At 41.3% G+C, this 21,151-nt stretch overlaps 1 protein-coding gene across 1 annotated transcript in view; it reads left to right on the top strand.

Moving 5' to 3' along the window:
- Positions 1 to 21,151, top strand: part of LOC122805775 — an 889,800-nt gene that overhangs the window by 852,361 nt on the left and 16,288 nt on the right. Inside the window, exon 21 of the mRNA XM_044076042.1 lies at positions 20,216 to 20,394. Coding sequence (XP_043931977.1) covers positions 20,216 to 20,394 — 179 coding nt within the window. The remainder of the gene's footprint in view (positions 1 to 20,215; positions 20,395 to 21,151) is intronic.

The following is a 21,151-nucleotide window of genomic DNA, read 5'->3' as shown; positions in this document are numbered from 1 at the left end:
TTGGAAAAAACAGAGTACCCACAAACTACAACATAGGAGGTAATCTCCTGAAATCTGAAGAAGTAATAAGGGATCTAGGGACTCAAGTAGGATTGTCAGCTTTCCTTTGATAACCATGTTACCATGTTAACCATGACTAAGTTTGCAGACGACTGCAAACTGGGTGCTATAATAGAGTCTCCGGCCGACATGGAGATCCTCCAGAAGGACCTAAATGAGACTGATGCATGGTGTCAAAGCCATGGTCTCAAGTTAAATGCAAAAAAATGCATAGTAATCCCCTTTGGAAAAAACAGAGTACCCACAAACTACAACATAGGAGGTAATCTCCTGAAATCTGAAGAAGTAATAAGGGATCTAGGGACTCAAGTAGGATTGTCAGCTTTCCTTTGATAACCATGTTGCCAAAGTAGTTAGAAAATCCTTCTATGTGACCCATCTGATCATGAAAGGGTTCGCATCATGATCTAAGGATGTATTGGCGCCCCTCTACTCTTCCCTCATCAGACCCATTATTGAGTACAATGCACCAATTGGAATGTACCTGGCTAGACATCTCCAGCAGCTGGAGAGACCACAGAGGTACCTAACCAAGAGGATTACTGGCCTCAAACAGTTGCCCTATGCAGCACAATTGAAAAAGCTAAGACTGTTCTCTGTTGCATACCGCTTTCTCAGAGGCACTCTCTGTCTAACATACAGAGCCATGTCCAACCCAGAATTGTTGAACATGCTCCATCTTAGCAAAACCAAATCTACTCAAGCTACACGCTCTAGGGATATAAACCTCAACACAACAATGAATAGAACATGCTGGAGGGATAGATTCCCTTCACAGAGACGTCCCTTACTATGGAACAGGGTCCCGATCTACATAAGACAGAGCCCCTCACTATCACTCTTCAAGAGGAACCTTGATGAGTGGATGGGTAACAGAAAGTTCACACCGGGGATCACACCAACAGCACTACTAGATAGGGGCCAAGGGTACTAGCTGCTAGTACAAGGGTCTAGGGAACTACTAAAGGGGAACTGCTAAAGGGGCGATGAATACCGCACAACGTGGCTGGGCTAATATATGCCTTCGGGCGGATAGCCCAGTACCAACCTATGAATCAACTTAAAAGGTGGAATTGCCTCCCACTGCCATTTGTAATCAAGGTGGATCATGCTGAGTACCCATCCATCTGAAATAATCTGATGCCAAAAAGAGAGAAATATATACTAGACCTTCTGCAAGGAATAAGGGACTGCCAGAGTGTGTGTGTGTGTGTGGGGGGGGGGGGGGGCATAGTCCTTTACATTGTCATGCTGCCTTGTTTGACTGCTTCTTCTGGGGTTTCCTGCATTCTTTTTGGAACATCTATGCCATTGCTTTATAAGCATCTGATTACCAGCATTCTGCTGAGACTGTATTTTGTTTCTTGCCAACATTTGACAACAGAGCAAAACCTCTCTTGGAGGATTTAGAGGAGGACAACTGAAAATCTGAGAGATTCCCTGAAGCAGTTTACCCCTCTCATCATATTGTTGATAACCTCTGCAAAGGTACAAAAACTAAATCTCTATCCAAAGGAGAGTTCAAAGTTTTATTCTTGCCATCTCCTAGAAGGTACTGACAATGCAACCAGGCAGACCTCCTCAAAACAATACCTGTTTTAACAGCCTGCAAGCAACATCTAGAGTCATAAAACACACTTCACAGAATGAGTAGCGACCTGCAAAACAGAAAAAAAATAGACTACTAGGTGACAGAAAACAGCTTTTTCCTCACAACAGGAAATTGCATCCAAAACATAGGTTCAAATGTATATACAGGCTAACAACCACAAGGGCCTTTTTAAGCCTAGCCATGTATCCCAAATGCACCTAAGTTTGGTGCCCTAGAGGATTTTTAGGGGCATGTGTAAGTTAGGGCATGAGGGTCAAACATTTACAGGGAGATACTATCCATTAGTGATGTGGGTGACAGATATGGGGGTGAATTTTTGATTTCCCATCCATACTTGAATAGGGTCAGGGAATAACTCTGCTTCACATGGATGAGAATCCTGTTCCAGAGAAGGGGTATTCCTCATGCTTTCAGAATTAGTCAGGATAAACATTAACACGTGCGCCTGAAAATTCAGAATTCTAAAAATCAAAGTTGCAGAAGCATACACTCTCCCCAAAATGCATCAGTAATTTTACCTTCCTTTTCAGAAGGAGAAAGATTAGAATTAACAAAACATTTGGCAGCAGCTGGATTAACTAAAGCTATAGCTGTTGGGTCAGGTCTGGATTAGTGTATAAAAACTTGAAAGACTGAGGGACTTTGTACTTTCTATCTGCTTATTTTAGTAGGTTGGCTGTCAGGGAAACCACAGGCTGTGAAACATATCCTCCATTGCTGACAGCACTGGGGGAATTGGTGAAGGTTTTGGAAATTCCAGCTGATACAATTCATAGCATTCTCAAACCTGCACAACCTCAGTGTCCTCTCACTGAAAACATTGGATCATCCTGGTAATAGTCGAAGAGAAGGTGAATCCCAGATACCATACTCTCCTTGGAATCTGAATCAGAAATTGGGAGAGAAAATTTGCATCTGTCCTTTCAGATTCCTCTACAGATTACACATCTTGAATCTCTTCAGGGAAAGAGGATTCCCTTTTCTCTTTACCTAAAACCACTTTACAAGATCAATAGCCTGCACAAGACCCTGCGTCAAGACCAATAAATTATACCTGTACAGAGAAAGTGACACAGGAGCAGTTAAATGTTTAGTGTTCAGTCTCTTTTTGACAGGAAAGTTGGAGTAAACAGACATAGAATTGCAAGCAACAACTTCCCCAGTGATGAGCACTGCATTCTGGCTAAGCAGTGACACATTCCTTATCCCTTCTCACATAACAAAAGTGCCTAACAGCCGTAGAGGATATGGCTAACTCCAGGTTCATGCTGTTTGTATGGGCAACTCCAGAGGGATCCAAGGAAAAAGATGAGTGGTCTGAGGAATCAGTTTTGGCAACAGCAAGTGCCACCCTCCTTTGGCAAATTACCAGCCTGCTGTGATGGCAAAGGCTGCTTAGTTCTTTTTCTTTTTGTGGCTAGAAGAAGGTCTGTCAGAGATGGGTCATTTGTCCCATTGTCAAGCTGAAAATGGTGCTTGTCTACAGAGGAAGCTTAGTAGCAATAGTCAGTAAAAAGTACAGTTTTGTACCTACCATAAATGTAGATGTTCGAGTGTATTCACTGCTGCAGTCATTACACTTGGGTTATCCTGCCGTCAGGCAGTCCCGCAGTCGGACAGAGTTCCAAAGTCTTGGTCCGGCATCAGTTGCTGTCGCTTCTTCCCTGACGTCAGTGTGCCAGGGGTATATAAGATGCAACTGACGCCATTTTCTTCAGTTTTTCTTGCCCCAGATGTCAGGTGCCCCCAAATAGGTAGGCAATACATATTGCTAATAAGAAATACATAAAAAATAAAAACAATACCCTCAGTTACAAGCAAATACACCACATAGGTTGTATAGAGTAGAAAGGTATAGATAAGTCCCAGCTAAGAAAGTGGGGATGGAGGGAGAGTAATCTGGACTGCAGCAGTGAATACACTCGAACATCTACTTTTATGGTAGGTACAAAACTGTACTATGTTCATTGTGTTTCACTGCTGCAGTCATTACACTTGGGTTGAATCCCAAAGCTGAGGTTGGGTGGCTGGGTCTATAAATGATTCGGGGTGGCTATGAGGCCCTGCAGCACTGCATTGGCAAAGCCAGCTCTGGATTTAGAATAAAGAGGCAAGTGGTAATGCTTGGTAAAGGTGTGCTCTGAACTCCAAGTTGCAGCTTCCAAAATATCCTTGGTAGATACTCCTCTAAGGAAGGCAGTTGAAGTGGCTGTTGCCCTGGTGGAATGTGGCCTAATGTTGCTAGGTACAGTTTTTCCATGCTGTGTGTAGCAGAAATGGATACAGTGTCCTATCCACTTTGAAATGGTCTGCTTTGGAATAGCCTTTCCCTGTGATCCTGCAGCATATGCTACAAACAATTGCTCAATTTTCCTGAAAGCTTTTGTTTTGTCCAAGTAGAAGCGTAACTGCATGTGTATGTCCAATGAGTGCAGAAGTCTCTCCCCTTTATTCTGGGGATTTGGATAAAATGTTGGCAAGTGAATAGTTTGGTTAAGAGCCACACTGGATACCACCTTTGGCATAAATGTAGGGTTTGTTCTTAAAGAAACCCTGTCCTGATGAAAAATGATGAAAGGTTCCACTGCCGTTAGTGCCTGTAACTCTGAGACTCTTCATGCCGAGGTTATTGCCAGAAGCAGAGCAGTTTTCCATGACACATTTTAATTCTGCTGAATTGGCTGGCTCAAAAGGAGGTAAAGTTAGTTTTTCCAAGACAAAGTTGAGGTCCCAAGTCGGTGTTGTGCTCTCCAGGGCGGTCCCAAGTCTTTAGCCCCTCTGAGGTAGTGTTTTAATAATGGATGAGAGAATATAGGAGGTCCCGTGTTGTAATGAGCTGAGATGGCAGAGGCTTGGATCTTAATGGATGAAAAGGATAGGCCTTTGTCCAGCATCTCAGTTAAGTATTGTAATATCTGAGGAATATTTGGAATAAGAGGGTCAAAGCTTTGAGCCTGGTTCCAGGCGCAGAATCTCTTCCACTTTTCTGAATAGGATTTCCTGGTGCTGGGCCTCCTGGCCTCCAAAATGACATCCATGACTGCTTTAGAAAGAGGTGTTGGCTGCTTGGCTAAGTAATCTGCCATGCAGCCAAGTTTAAGGTTTTGAGCTGGCTGTGCAGGATTTGATTGTTTTGTTGAGTCAGAAGATGAGGAATTTCAGAAGATGAGGAATTTGAGGTAAAATCCATTCTGGGCCTTGAGCCAAGTTCTTTAAGATTGGGTACCAGTGCTGGTGTGGCCGGTCTGGGGCAATCAGGATCATTTTTGGCCTTTCTTATCTGTCTTTTAGGAGTACCTTTGAAAGGAGAGGCAGTGGTGGGAAGGCATATACTTTTAGGGTTTTCCAGCTGAACGAGAGAACATCCACTTTCCATGCTTGTGTGTGGTAAGTCCTTGTGCAGAATTTCTGTAGTTGGCAGTTCAGAGGGGAGGCAAAAAGATCTATGTCTGGGCACCCCCATTTTTGTGTTATCATGTTGAATACTTGTGGATTTAATTTCCACTCGTGAGGATCCATGATGTTTCTGCTTAAGTCGTCTGCCAAAGTATTTTTCTTTCCTGGCAGGAATTGTGCTTGCAGATGAACTTGATAGGTCAGTGCTGTGTTCCACAAAGTCATGGCTTGTCTGCAGAGGGGATAAGAATGAGTGTCCTCTTGCTTGTTTATGTACCACATAACTGTGGTGTTGCCCGTCTTTAGTAATAGTTGTCCTGGATGCAGAAGGTCCTTGAAAGCTGTTAGGGCATTTTGTACAGCTAGCATCTCTTTTTGATTGATGTGAAGATGAATTTGGTCTGCAGCCCACTTGCCCTGAATACATGTTCCTGCCATGTGTGCTCCCCAGGCATAATCCAAAGCATCTGTTGTCAGTGTCTGCCTGGATGTGGGTAAAGTGAAAGGCTGTCCCTTGTTGTGGTGACATGCCTGTGCCCACCATCGAAACTCCTGTTGTAGGCAGGGAATAAGTGGTATTACTGTTTCCAAACTGTGACAGTGTTGAGTCCAAACACTTTTTAGGTACCATTGTAATTTCTTCATATGCAGTCTGGCATATGGCATTAGTAGTATGCAGGACGCCATGAACCCTAAGGCCTGCAGAATTTTTCTTGCAGGGAGTTGGGGTTTTGTTGCCATCAATTGAAAGTACTGAGTCAGTTGTCTTTGCTTGTCTGGCATGAGATAAGCCATCTTGGCCATTGTATTTAAGCTGGCAACCAGGAATATTATCTCTTCTGAGGGAACTACTTTTGACTTCTTTTTGTTTACTGTGTACCCTAGGCAAATTAGCAATCTTTTTACAAATGCCAGATGCTTTAGAAGAATGTCCTTGTCCAAGTAGGGATATATTTGAATTCCTTCTTGTCTGCAAAATGCAATTACTGGTGCCAGGCATTTTGTGAAGACCCTGGGTGCAGTAGTTAAGCCAAAGGGCAGTGTAGAGAATTGGTAATGCATTTTGCCAGCTATGAATCTGAGGTATCTTCTGCAATTTTGTCTGATTGAGACATGCAGGTATGCCTCTTTGAGGTCCAAATTAACAAGTCAAGCCTTCTTGCCCAGCATGGGAAGAAGTTGCTGTAGTGTCAACATTTTGAATTTCGGAACATCCAGGTAAGTATTTAGAGTAGATAGGTCAAGTATGGGTCTCCAGGCTTTGTCCTTTCTGGGGACCAAGAAAAGTCTTGAGTAAAATCCTTGTCCTTGTTCCTGTTGTGGCACTTTTTGAATAGCTCTCTTGTCCATGAGGGCTGTAATTTGTTTTTGTGCCTCTGCCCATTGATTTTGTGGCAGGTCTGGCATTCCTTTTGGCCTTGGTAGAGTGTGAAAGTGGAACCTGTAACCTTGAGCACAATATTTAAAACCCATTTGTCTTGGGTGATTATATGCCAATTTTGTGAAAAAAGTTCAAGTTTTCCCCCTAAGGGAGCTGCCAAAAGGTAAGTTGCTTGGCATTTGAAGGGGGAAGTCATTGGGACAGTTTCCTGTAAGGTTGTGACTTGTCTTCTCCTCCTTTTGTGGTTGAAGTACCCCACTGTCGTGGTCTGTAAGAGCCTTGGGGCTGAGATCTGTATCTGTCTCTTTGTGGTCTGTCTGACACTGGAAAGGACCAATTTTTAGAAGGCCCATTTCTGCTAAATCGAGGTGGCTGTACCTGTAAGAAATCCTTCACTGTTTGCTAAGATTTTGCCTTATCCTCCATTTTCTTTAATACCTCTTCTGCCTTAACACCAAACAAGATATCATGCTGTAAAGGAGCATCCAATAATTTTGCCTTAACATGATCAGGTAAACTTTGTTCTTTTAACCAAGCATGCCTTCGAATCACAGATCCTGTTACTGCGGCTCTACAAGAAGCCGCTAATGAATCAAAACCACATTGCAGAGTATGTTTTCCCACTTGTTCAGCTGCATGCAATAAATCCTGCATTTCCTTATAGTCAGGACCTCCTGAGCTGGTAAGCATTTTCTGTTTTAACAGAGACATTAAATATTGTTGGTATTTAAGCATGTGGAACTGGCAATTTAAAGCCCTTACTGCTAAAGTTGCAGAAGTGTAAACTTTCTTCCCCCATCTATCTAATGCTGTAGAATCCCTGTCAGAGGGAACTGGATATTTAGCAGTGGAACCCTTTACCACTTTGGGACCCTGTAAAATAGTTTCTGGGTCAGCAGCAGGGTTTTTATAAATAAATTTGTGAGAGTCAGGGACTCTGTAGTACCTATCTGGCTAGACTGGTGCTGTGGGCAAAGAATCAGGGATTAAGCTGGATTCAGAGAGCACATCATCCACAATATCTAACACAGGCGGAATAGCAAGGGGCCTGTGCTGAGGCAATAAAAGAAAATCTCAGGAGTTGGCCAACTGGCACTTGCGAACTGCTTTTGCTTCGGGCACTGCGCGGCAAGAAAGACTGAAGAAAATGTCGTCGGCTGCATCTTATATACCCCTGGCGCACTGACGTCAGGGAAGAAGCAACAGCAACCGAGGCCGGACCTAGAGTTTGGAACTCTGTCCGACTGCGGGACCGCCTGACAGCAGGATAACCCAAGTGTAATGACTGCAGCAGTGAAACACGATGAACATCAGGAAATAGCATAAAATTCACCTTTTCCCACAAAACACAGTATAAAAGCAATTTAAACTCTTTCCCCAGACCCAAAACGTAAAATAAAAACAGTTTCTCAACAGACAATGTAGTTTTAAATTACTTTTCACCACAAAAGTAAATATGCAATCCCATTTAAAAGTACATAAACGTAATGAGACCGATTCTTAGTGCATGTGCGTAGGTTCACATTGCCAACCTTATGTTCTTGAAGTTTTGAATATTGATGTTTTGTTGTTTTTGACTAATTTATGTAAATCCTATGCGTGTGTGTGTGTGTATTTTATATATTTATATATAAGCATGCTATGTGGAAATTTCAGAAAAATGGGCAAACATCACAATGCATCTGTATAGCAGGATTTATATGTCGAAGAAGCAGCAAAACAGAATAAAGCAAAACAAATGTTTGTGGACATAGCTGAAAGGTATGATACCAATACAGTATAGACTACAGAAGTGCCATCAAATGGTTTTTATTCAGATAAACATGTTAATGAAGGCATTACTATTATATTTGTGCAGAATGCAATATACTTTCAGAAACTAGTGATTCATCTAAAATATAAAGAACAGTGTCTGCATAGCTTTAGAGATCCCAGAGATATTTTTAAGTTTGAAAAAATATTCTAAAAACAGTATTTAGTATAGTCATGGTGGCTAATAAAATTCAGTTTAAAACCTATAATCAAATGAATGTTACCAGACTAAAGATTCCTTTACATACTTTTGTGATTTATACTTCTTTATTAATAAAACCTATAATCAAATGAATGTTACCAGACTAAAGATTCCTTTACATACTTTTGTGATTTATACTTCTTTATTAATAAAACATATGATTCTAGAGCTAGGATAGCCAAGTTATCCTTTAAAGGACAGTCATATTCATTTAATGAAAACTAGGATGATACTCCTACTTTAACAGACCTAGAGGCCAAACAAGCATAGGCTGAAAGCCTTGACTATATCTGAATTGTGTGGAAAAAGTAAGCAAACGAAGATGAGAATGCATACAGATCATCAGGATATAAACAAATGAATCACAAGGGAACATTGACTACTTCAGTTGCAGAAGTTGTTGTAACATAATCTAATGTTCTCTGTGCTGGATTCTAATCTAGAATTTTGACTTATTAGGCTATATGAAGCTATTTCAAAGCGTTGCACATTCAATACCCATCTGTGCAAATACAGGTTTATGAAGTTGCCTTTTTGAACACTGTGAATCCCAGGGAGTTTCAAAGAGCAGTAGCTCAAATTCTGGCTCAAATCCTGGGTCCCCTCCTCTTCAATGTCTTTACCAATGATCATCTCTACACATCCTGTAAACAATCCTCCCTCATCCAATACGCGGACGACTCGATTCTCATCACCATCTCAGAAAACTTCTCCAAACTCCACACACTAACTCAACAGGCCTTCGTATCCACAGAACAATGGTTGTCCAGCAATTTACTCATTCTTAACCATAAAAAGACCAAACTCTTATAATTTTCCCTCAATCTCTCTCTCACCTCAAATCCACCTTTACTATTACTTCCTCAAATAACACTGTTATCCAACCTGAAGCTCACACTAAACTCCTTGGGGTCAACATAGACAATGAACTCAAATTCAACTTGCACATCCTCCAAAGCATAAAAAAAGACTTACCAGAAACTTGGTTTACTGTATCGCCAACTGCTAATGCCAGATTCTCCCTTGCACAAGCTCTTCTCTTCCCCTCCCTTCAATATGCTACCCCAGTCCTCACCAACATTCAAACCACAACCTTAATCAAACTCCAACAAACTTACCATAAGATAACTGGATTTATCACAAACTCTCCATACAATTCTCATCACTGCCTCGCCCTAAATTCTCTCCACTGGCTAGAATTCCCCCATCTACTACTGCTATCTCAACTTCAAATGTTGCACTTCATTCTTTACAAACCTTCACCCTGTCCTGCTCTTTCTTCCTTCATATCTATCTATATTCCTTCTAAGACTCTTCGTACCTCTAATCAGCAACTACTACACATCTACCAACCCAAAAGAACTGTAGGAAAATGGCTATATAAATAGTCCATTGCCCAAGCTTGGAATAAACTTCCAAGAGACATTTGTTCTATCATCCACCCCTTCCACTTTAAATAAAAACTCAAACTTCATCTATTTAATGCCAAAATCTGTCCATGTCAAGCCCCAACTTAAAGCTTCCCTAACCCCTCCTATTTACCTTTTTCAGACCCTCCCCATATAGCTTAGTACCCCTCTATTGGTACATATATTTGTACCTTCTATTTTAGATAATTTACTCTACATTACATTTCATTACTGTTGGCCTAAACTCGTTTGTAAATATGTAAATATATTGCTGCTCTGTCAAATATGATATGTATAGTCCATGTGCATGATTTTTTTTTTGCTTTGTGTTTCTTATGTTATTGTTTAACTGATTTTGTCCATACTTTTTGATCTAAATGTTATTTTTCTGTAAACTGTATGTGTACTGGAGCTTTTCTCCTCGGGTCTCCACTGAAAATGGGCCACAAGCCTAGCTGGACCAACCCGGTTAACAAATAAAATTATTGAAGGACTATAGGTAATAGTAGTAATGAATTAGGAAGATCTATTGTGGAGCAACAAAGGAGGGGCAAAATTTTCCGGTTAAAAAAGTTTGTGGATAGAGTGATATAGAAAGACTTCTGGACAGACAGATACAGAAAGGCTTGAAAACAAACAGAAATAAATGTCATGTATGTGTGTCCACTCAACTATGTGGGGCATGTTGATTTTTAAAGGTCTCAAAACAAACACTGCTAAAGTCAGTACGGTAGTAATTATGAAAAACCTGTTGAAAAGATGATTTCTTGGTATCGTACAATATGTTCCAAATTCATATGAAACTCATACAGTGTCACTCAGGAAGCTGTTAAAGAGCATGATACTGCAATGTTTTGTTACAGAAATGAGCTGCATGGTTTGAGATGCTAAAGTGGTTAAGGAAGCACATACTCCAACATTCTATGAAGTTCTGAACCCATTTACACTAAGTGATTGCTAGCCTACAAGAACTTGGATCGGTACTCCTACAGGACAGTAGTCCAGATGTACATGGATCAAAAGGCTTTGTCTACTGCTCAGACTAGTTGTGAAGATGAAATACTGGGCATAATGTTTTCACTGTCAGAAGCTCCAAAAATGCTTCTGTGATAAATAAATTAGTTAGACTGCAGACAAACAATAAGGCACTGCACAGCATTTCCAAAATGTTGTTTCATAAGATACCAGCAAGGCATCAAAGAATGTCGTTAAACTTGCAGAAATGTGACCTACAAGTAAATCGATGCATCAACCGATAAAATTAGCAGAACTAACATGCAAGAGAGTAAAGGAAGAAAACTCTTAACTTCAATGAATGGCATCTCTCAGAAAACCAGTTTACAACTGCAGTTCCCTGGTATGAGCAGTTTCCAAAGGTTTCTGCTCTGATCTGTTGTACTGTGCGGTCCCAGTTGCAAACTACAAGTTGCTTTTCAGACCTGGAGGGTGTTAGTCTTCTACCTATGATTGTGCAGCTGTGGAATTAGTGTGCTATAAGTAAGGGGCAGTGCGATGTGATGCCCCCCTCACATAAAAGTTGGCAGAGGAACCTGGTCCTTGTAGACCCCCCCCCCCGCCAGTGTCCCTTGCAGGTTGAATGGGCATTTAGTTCAATGAGTTTAAGTCACCAAATTGATGTCGGTGGGTTTTGCGTCAGTTTTATCACAGAGGAACTTAGGTTTGCTAGACAAAGAGCTGCACGTTCTGCAAATTATTTTCCAGATGTCTGAATTAAGTGAACATTACAAAAATTATGAATTTGTTCAACACACAACAAAGAAATGCAGCTGTTAAGAGAGACTGTCATGAATGGCTGGCCAGATAAACCTGACATTAGAGAGTCCTTCTTATATGATGATGCGATTTGATGCACACAAGGGCTTAAAGTCCACATCACTTTCAGAAGCATTTTTGTTTTACTCCACATGTTAAAGTTGCAAGTGGTTTTGCAAAAAAAATGAAGATTATAGTATATTGTTAGGTTTTTCTCTATCTTCTCCCACAAAATAATATCATGGTAGGTGTGTGGCAATGATTTACATACAAATACAAGTATTATGGGTAAACAAAACCAATCTGCTTCTATACAGGAGCAGCTTCTTGTTTAAATTGTGGTTTCACAACTAGATCTTACTTGTTCATTTTCAATGTGAGGTGTTCCACCTGCAAGACTTATTTGACACCTTGTCTTTCAAGGAATTAAAATGCTACTTGTTGCATTTATCATGGAAATACAAATCGCCTATACATTAATTTAGGAAGTAAGGCATTGTGGGTTCAGTCTTTTATAGGGCCATAGGCTCAATAGCAGATTACCAATGCTAACGGCTCAAGAGCCCTCACAAGCCTAGACATTACCCGAATTTTACCTGATTTTGAACCCTAAGGCTTAGAGAATGGCTCAAGTTTGTACCTATGCCTTTAAGTGTTTTACCAACTGCCCCTGTCCATAAGAGACATGGACTCCACCCCAGGAGTAAATTTATGATTTCCCATCCATTGATCCAATCTGTGTTTGAAGAGGGTCAGGAAAGGGCTCTGCTTTATGTGAATAGGAAGCCTGTTCCAGAGAAGGGGTGATCTCCAAGATGCATCTCTCTCCCCAGAATGTTTTACTGACGTCACAGATGAAGTTTAGATCCCTAGATCGGGTGACCCTCATGCAGTGTGTCTTACAAATTTGTAACAGTTTCATCAGAGGTGGATTGGTGAGTGCCTTGTATGTCAGGCATAGATCACTCTTTAATAGTCAGTAGGAGACAGAGCAGAGGCATAAGGCTTTTATAGTCTATCGGCATAGAACATGTTGTTTACACCCTGTATGTTCATTGTGATGCCATGGTGAGCTTCCATTATGAGAAATAAAAATCAAGGGACCATTCTTTTCAACAAAATAAAATGTAAAAACAGCACACTTTTTCCATCAAAATCTATATCATTTGGTGTTGGTTATGGTAAGGGGTCACATCCAGCCATATCTCTCAACCATACAGAATTCCCAAGTATTTCCCGGTTTTGAGGGCAATATAATGGGGTGCCACAAATTTCCGAGTGGACCCTTTAATTATATTTTTTATTTAGAAGTTTTCATTACCACTGACATCATCACACATCACCAGTGTACCCTGCAACATCATCAATGTGCAGGGGCCTGTGCAATATCATCAGTGTTATGATACAGTGTGTGACTGCCTGTTGAAGACTGGGACAGCTTAAAAAATTGTTTATGGGTGCAGTCTGCCCATGACTTGCAGCGGCAGCCAACCAAAGAGGAAGTCACATCAACATGACAACATAGACTACTGGTCTGAAATTTGGACTAGAATCCTGGATGGAAAATCGAGGTGAGGGTAATTCATCATTCGGGATTCAGGAAGGAAATAGCAGTAGCACCACTGTGGAAGCTAGCACAACTTCTACAGAGTAGTGGGTGGCTTAAACTGACTAACACAACACCATACAGCCACTGAGACACTGACCAATGTCCTCTGTCCAGTTGCAGGATGTGGAAATTTACCTTCTCTTCAACCTCAAGGTAAGTAAAAAAGAAGACAAGCCATGAGGATAATTAATTATTCAGACAGTTCCTGCAAGCACTTCACACTGTTACATGGGAGAATTTACCTCCTGCAACTAGTATAATAAACTCTAGGTTGCAAAACCTTGCAATAGATTAGCTATTTTAACTAGACCAGGTTTCTTTTTCAACCTTTTAAACAGTTACATGGATCTAAAACAATGATTTAATTGTCCTGTAAAAGCGGCATCTATTGTAAACAGACATGCAATGCGATGTGTGTGCATTATTTTTATTTCTAGAGTGTTTAATTTTGTATGGCTAGTAAGTCTGGTTTGCAATGCAGTTTGGTTAACAATATATAACAGCTGTGAGACTCAAGGGCATGTTTTGTATTGTTGCAGTGGTGTGTTTGCCCATTTAGTAAGTCTTTTCAATGCCTGATGGTCAACGTCAGGTAACTGTCGGAAGATATGTGTGCATTCTTTATATTTCACATTGCTTTAACTTCTGTCTATTTAATAAGAAAGATTTGCAATGCATGCTTTTATTTAATGGTAGAAGTAATAACAGACAGGATTAATAAACATGGTTCTACCTGCAGAGGATCTGTGTGGACAGAAACAAAGCAGCAAAAACTGTGTGTGATTCACATGCAGCCAGTACAGGAATAAAATGTGATATGTCAATGTCCAACATGCATGACATTTGGTCACACAGCTGATACTGATATAAATACACCACCACAGCACAAGAAATATATAATACTGTATAATTCAAAGAGACTGCCCAGCAGATTTGCTAGGTTTGTAGACAGAAGAGAGTTTTTGGCCAATGCCCGAATGGGAACATAAGTTGTGTAAAATGTTTTTTAGTGCTGGACAGATGGATGGATGCTGGATAATTAGTTAATATGCTGTAATTTTGTTATGCTTAATAGCGTTATTTAATATTAGTGTAGTAGTTTGACACTATACAAATAAAGCACTATTGTTCTGCTTATATTTTGTGTTTAATATTTTGTCTGTTCTTCAGTTTGTGTTTTGAATGTTGGTATCCCACAATTCCACAGTGGGTGGGGTTATATAATTATGTATCCAAATATTAGTCAGCACCCAGATTTTTGGCCAGTTGTACCTACTTTTTATGGACCTTTGTCCAGATATTTAATGTTTCCAGGTTGAGAGGTACGCATCCAGCTCCAAATATTTTTTTTACTTACACTTGCTTCAGAACATGGCCAATATATTTTAATATTCAAAGGAGACACATTATGCGTTCCCACTCAATTTCAGGATGTACAGAAGATTCACAGGCTAAAACTATGAATAACTAAATGCAAAAAAAAATGACATGATGCACGTTACTGAGCTAAGATATCCAATCAGGATGAACAAACTGATCAAAGATCTGACCAGAGTCAGAATCAGGGAGATGAAATGCTATCATTAAGCAATAACCCACGCCTGGGTGTGAGTAATGCTGGATTTACCCATGGTTAGTGTGGTTTGGTCATGAGGGCGAAGCCCGAGTGGCTAAACAAAGACAACCGTGGGTAAATCCAGCATTACCCACACCCAGAAGTGGGTTATTGCTATTATACAATGACATTATTTAAGAAAAAAAAACTTACTTTTCTTAAATAATGGCATTGTATAATGCCTCCGTGCTACCCTTCCGCAGCTGTCTGGTATCCTGTGGCAGTTCTGATGTACTGCGCATGCATATGCTTACGTAGTACATCAGAGCTATGTGTGGAAGCAACAGAGAAAGCAAAATATCCGTTGCTTTTTAGAAAGTATGTCGCCATGTTAACGGAGTTTAACATAGCGAGACAGCTTTAAAAAAAGCAGCTGAGATCTTCCTTTCTCTCTTGCTTTTTTTAAAGCTGTCTCACTATGTTAAATCTGTTTAGGCTGGTCAAACAGTATGATGCACAGGAAATACTCCAGGTGCAAATTGACAAGACCCCTATTTGAATCATAGCTAGCTACAGGCCTCCAACTTTGACTCAAGATGCCCACTCCACCTATCCGGACCTCTTTGACTTTATCAAGATTCAACCCTTTACTCTGATCGTGGATGACTAACTATCCAACCATAAACTGGAAGAAATACTCATGCCAAAACGTAAATGCCCAGAGATTCCTTGATTTTGTCAATGCAAATGCTTTGGACCAGTTGGTTGACACCCCCACAAGAGGTGACAATATCTTGGACTTTGTATTAACCAACATGAGTGACCACTGCAGCATTCCTACAGTGTCATCATCCCTGGTAAGATCCAACCACAAAGCAATCACCACCCCCCACCCCCCCACCCCCCCCCCTCCAGCTAGGGTCAAACAAATAAACTACTCCAAAGCTGATTACAACCTCTTGAGGGAAGGTATAAACAGCTTCACAGCTCCCTCCCCCTCCACAGGAACTGGCACATATGTCCAAACTTACACTAAAGTACTATATGAGCATTTATATAGCTGCATGGAATCAGGAATACCAGACAGGACAAAATCCTCCTCCTCAAGGAAGAGTAAACCTGTCTTGTGGACATCTACAATATATAAACGGTATAATAAAATGAAAAATTGCTGTCCAGGACCAAGAAGGAGCAGATGTCTAATTGGAAGCATTCTCTCCTTAGCCTGAACAACCAAATAAGAGCACTAGTGAAATCCTCCAAAGCAAACTGGCCAAATCTACTAAAGACAATCATAAGACTTTCTTCACATATGTCCGCAATCTCAAGGAAAGCACCCAGATCTGCTCAAGGACACCACATACACAAACTCTCTAGATATAGCCAACCTGCTGGCAGACAGTTTCAGTGAAAACTTCACTTCTCTATCCCCCCATCAGTAAAACAGGACATCCCTACTACCTGCTCCCCTCCCCTTATCTCTAGGGCGCAAGTCATCACTGCCCTCTCAAAGCCAAGAAATACAGCCTCCATGGGACCCAATAACATCCCAGACTGCATCCTACATGAATTCAGGTAGGAACTTGCAGCACCATTAGGTACCCTATTCAACCAAAGCCCGAGTACCGGCTTTGTCCCAGCCGACTGGAGGACAGCTACTGTCATCCCTTTGCACAAAGGTGGAACATCCACCAATCCAGATAATTATAGACCCATCAGCCTAACTAGCCTGATCTGCAATGCCATGGAACAGATCATCATGGACCTCATTAACAAGGACATTGGCAACCTCCAGACACTTGATCCCACACATTTTGGCTTCATCAAGGGGAGGTCACGAATGTTAAATATGGTTGGCTTTTCTGAGACAGTCACCAAAGCCATAGATGAAGGGAAGATGGTGCACACCACCTACCTTGACCCGGCCAAGACCTTCAATACTATTCCCACTCAGGTATAATAGATGAACTCTCTCAAATAGGTATCAATCCCATATGTCACCAGATGGGTAGCAAACTGGCTCACTGATAGAACTCACCTAGTCAAAATAGGGGAAGCCTCCTCAAGTAACAAGCTGTGTACCCTAGGGATCAGTCTTGGGTCCTCTTCTGTTTGGGATATATTTCTCAGAAGTGCAGGCAAAATCTAGTGGGCTTTGGCTGACCAAGTTTGCAGAGGACTGCAAGCGGAGTGCAGTCATCAATTCTCCTAGTGATGTGGACATCCTCCAAGAGGGTCTCACCTAAACAAATGAATGGTGCCAGAAACATGGTCTCAAACTGAATGCCAAAAAATGCATCATAATCCCTTTTGGGGAGAGTGATGTCCCCAGAAATTATCACATTGATAATGAGGCACTAAGCAAGCAATCAGTTGTGAGGGACTTGGGCAACCACGTTGATAGCAGACTGACTTTTGACCACCATATTGCCTCTGTTGTATGGAAAGCTTTCTAAATGGCCCACCTCATTAGTAAGGGTAATTCATCCAAGGACAAGCTGGTCATAACATCCCTGTATTCTTCCCTTATAAGACCCATTATGGAGCACAATGCCCCTTTTGGCACATGCAGCAGCTGGAGAGACCACACAGGTTCCTCATCCAGAGAATCCAGGGCTTCAAACATCTGCTCTACACAGATAGGCTAAAATCCCTGTCCATCTACTCAGTCTGCTACTGACTCCTCAAAGGTGACCTCTGTCTGGCATACAAAGCAATCTCAGACCCTACCCTCATGGGACTGCTGCATATCCGCAAGTCAAGCTTCACTTGAGTAACCCACATGCGTGACCTCAACCTGGTCTGTAACATCAATAGGACTTGTTGGCAGGACAGATTTGTGTCCCAGAGACTACCCCTTTTGTGGAATAGACTCCCTCTCCATGTAAAGCAAAGTACCTCATTAAGCCTGTTTAAGTGCAATCTGGATAACTGGATGGGGAACAGAAAATACACCCCTGGGATTCCATCCCTGGCTGGACAGTGGCACAGGGTGCTGACTTGTTGGAACATGGATCAATTTCTTGGCTAGGCTTGTAAGAGCCTCAGGGCCAATAGCCTAGTAACTTCCTATAATCCTAGAATCTGATCCCTAGCCTAAAATCTACTGCCTATGCCCCCTCCCCTCTTTTTCCTTCCTGATCAAGGTGACCCCTTCACATCTCCCTGACATGATCTCACATGCCAGTATCATGTCCATCTGTTTTCTTCATTCAAAGCATCAGAAGACTCATGTTCCTCCAGTCTCTGACCCATAAAGTTTTATCCTCCATCCCACACATCTTTCCTTTGGCTTTTATATAAATTCCTTCTAGTAACAGGTTGCCCTTCTCTTAGTATGGCTTCTAAAACTGTATGGCTTCTAAAACTGTACAACATTGTTCAAGGTGTGGCCTGAACAATGCCCAGAAGAGATGAAGCACTGTATTGTTTGTTGTTTCTACAGACTATCACCCCAAGAACACATCCCAGCATTTTGTTTCTTGCTGCCACAGTCCTCTCATTTCACTGTTGGTGGTCCAGTAAAGACGTGGTTGGGTCAATGTACTCAGATAAAATTGCTGCTCAGTTGCTGTAAAACTGCAGTTTTTTGCATTTGCCTATACTGAACCTCAAATTGCCACCTTCTGTGCACGTATTCAGCCTTTCAAATTCCTTCTTTAAATTTTCCCTGCCTCTTGCACTGCTGCACCTCTCTGTGTCATCACCTCTTGCACTGCTGCACCTCTCTGTGTCATCACCTCTTGCACTGCTGCACCTCTCTGTGTCATCACCTCTTGCACTGCTGCACCTCTCTGTGTCATCACCTCTTGCACTGCTGCACCTCTCTGTGTCATCACCTCTTGCACTGCTGCACCTCTGTGTGTCATCACCTCTTGCACTGCTGCACCTCTCTGTGTCATCACCTCTTGCACTGCTGCACCTCTCTGTGTCATCACCTCTTGCACTGCTGCACCTCTCTGTGTCATCACCTCTTGCACTGCTGCACCTCTCTGTGTCATCACCTCTTGCACTGCTGCACCTCTCTGTGTCATCACCTCTTGCACTGCTGCACCTCTCTGTGTCATCACCTCTTGCACTGCTGCACCTCTGTGTGTCATCACCTCTTGCACTGCTGCACCTCTCTGTGTCATCACCTCTTGCACTGCTGCACCTCTCTGTGTCATCACCTCTTGCACTGCTGCACCTCTGTGTGTCATCACCTCTTGCACTGCTGCACCTCTCTGTGTCATCACCTCTTGCACTGCTGCACCTCTCTGTGTCATCACCTCTTGCACTGCTGCACCTCTCTGTGTCATCACCTCTTGCACTGCTGCACCTCTCTGTGTCATCACCTCTTGCACTGCTGCACCTCTGTGTGTCATCAAGCACAGAGAATATGCCTGTTTACCCTCACATATGTCCGAAGTGAACACACTGAACAGTACTGGACACCCTACCCTGTTTATCAATCATCTGATTCCTGACATTATTACCTTAATCTCAATCATCTATGGTCTGCCCTTCAACCCCGCAGCAATCTACTTCCTTATTCTCACTACTACACTAATGTATCCGAATATTTTTGTAGCAGTCACCTGTAGCAATAAAATGAAATATCTTATTGAAATCTAGGTAGAACATCATTTGGTAGTCACCTGTCAAAGTTTTCCTGCAGCCCAGTCATATAAATGAAGGCGTCATGACTGTCATGAACTCCTGGCTATTAAATGTCAGCTGAAATGGAATACTGTAGCTGGAAATATTAGCTGGAAATATTTTTGTCAATGTGCTATTCTTCAATTTTGCCTTCAGTTTTGAACATCCATCCCTCGTGCTTTTAGTATATACCTTTACAAATCACTTAATATGCAGATTTCAGGATGTGCCAGTTGTTAACTACAGAATGTGCCCAATTCATGCACGTTTTTAACTAGTTAACTGGCCATTTCAAAAGGTCCCTCTCCCAAATCAAGAGACATTGACAAAGCTTACCAAGTATTCTAGATGACTTTAAAGACAGCTCATCTGTTTAAATATCCATAGGGAATTTCATAAAGATTCATCAACTATGAATGATAACCTACCAGCCTAAAGGCCTAGAACTGATATGCGACTCCTAACCTAGCAGAAACATCACTTGCACACTACTCATATTGTTGGTCTTCAAGTTCTGGCTAATAGACATATCCATTTTACATTCACAGTTTTCCATTCCATGGGTCACTAACACAAAGTGTTATTTATTGTAAGCAAAGTAGTAAATAATTGGTATTTGATTAATCAGATCTATCTGTAATGAACTGTTTACTGCCTTCAGTATTATAAATATTTAATACAATGCAGCTTTTCCTAAATATAGAAGTATACAAAGAAGTTTGATGAAGCTATTAATCCCTAAAACCCTTTGTTTTTCATTTATTTTAGAAGTTTCATGCAAAGAACCTCATGTGGAAAATGGAATCAAGATATCTGATAATGCTTCAGTTTACTACTACGATGACAAGATCACCTTTGAGTGTAAGCCACGGTTTGAAATGAAAGGCAAACCCACTATCCGTTGTAACGAACGAGGAGAGTGGTCTCCTGAAACACCAAAATGCACTGTAAGTGATGGTATTGCAAATATTTAAAGCATACTGTTAAAAGCAGATTAGCTAAGATACACACCATTCACTATATGGATACAAGACAAGAAATAGAAATGTCTTAGTCCAATGACATGCACAGCTATATATCAAAATGAAACAAAGGGCACTGTTTGTTAAGGTGTAGAAGTAATATTAAAAATAGTTCTGTCCTAGAATGAGAGGATGGCTACTTGGCACTTGTTCTAGAATAGGTGGCTACTTAGCATCTGTCCTAGAATGGAAGGATGGCTACTTAGCATCCATCTTAGAATGGAAGGATGGCTACTTAGCATCTGTCCTAGAATAGAAGGATGGCTACTTAGCATTTGTCAAGTCCTAAAAAGAGATTTGTTATGATAAAAAAAATATTTTAGACTCATTAGACATAAATTCTAACTATTTCACATTTCTCAACCCCAGTCATTTTTTTCTATTTAATGAACACAAGCACCATGTGGATAGCTCCTATCTTATAACACCATTAACTCCTTAGAATGGCCTGAGAAAAGTCTGCTAACTCTCTAAACTCGTTTGTGACTATTTGGATTGCAATCTGCTGGCCTTGTGCTTTGGTCTACATGGTAATTCAGACTCTGTACTGCAAGTTTCCTCTAAAGTCAGTTATCAGAGCATTTATTATCTGAACCAATCAGGCCAGGGGGCTGTAGTCTGATATTCTACACACAAAAATATTTCAATATCTTCTATAAAAAAAAACTCTTGCTAGGGTACT

The sequence above is a fragment of the Protopterus annectens genome, chromosome 7.part0 (genome assembly GCF_019279795.1).
Source record: "Protopterus annectens isolate FY-2018-M chromosome 7.part0, PAN1.0, whole genome shotgun sequence".
NCBI lineage: Eukaryota > Metazoa > Chordata > Ceratodontiformes > Protopteridae > Protopterus > Protopterus annectens.
Note: the sequence above shows the minus strand (reverse complement) of the source record. Positions and strands in the feature narration are given on the sequence as shown.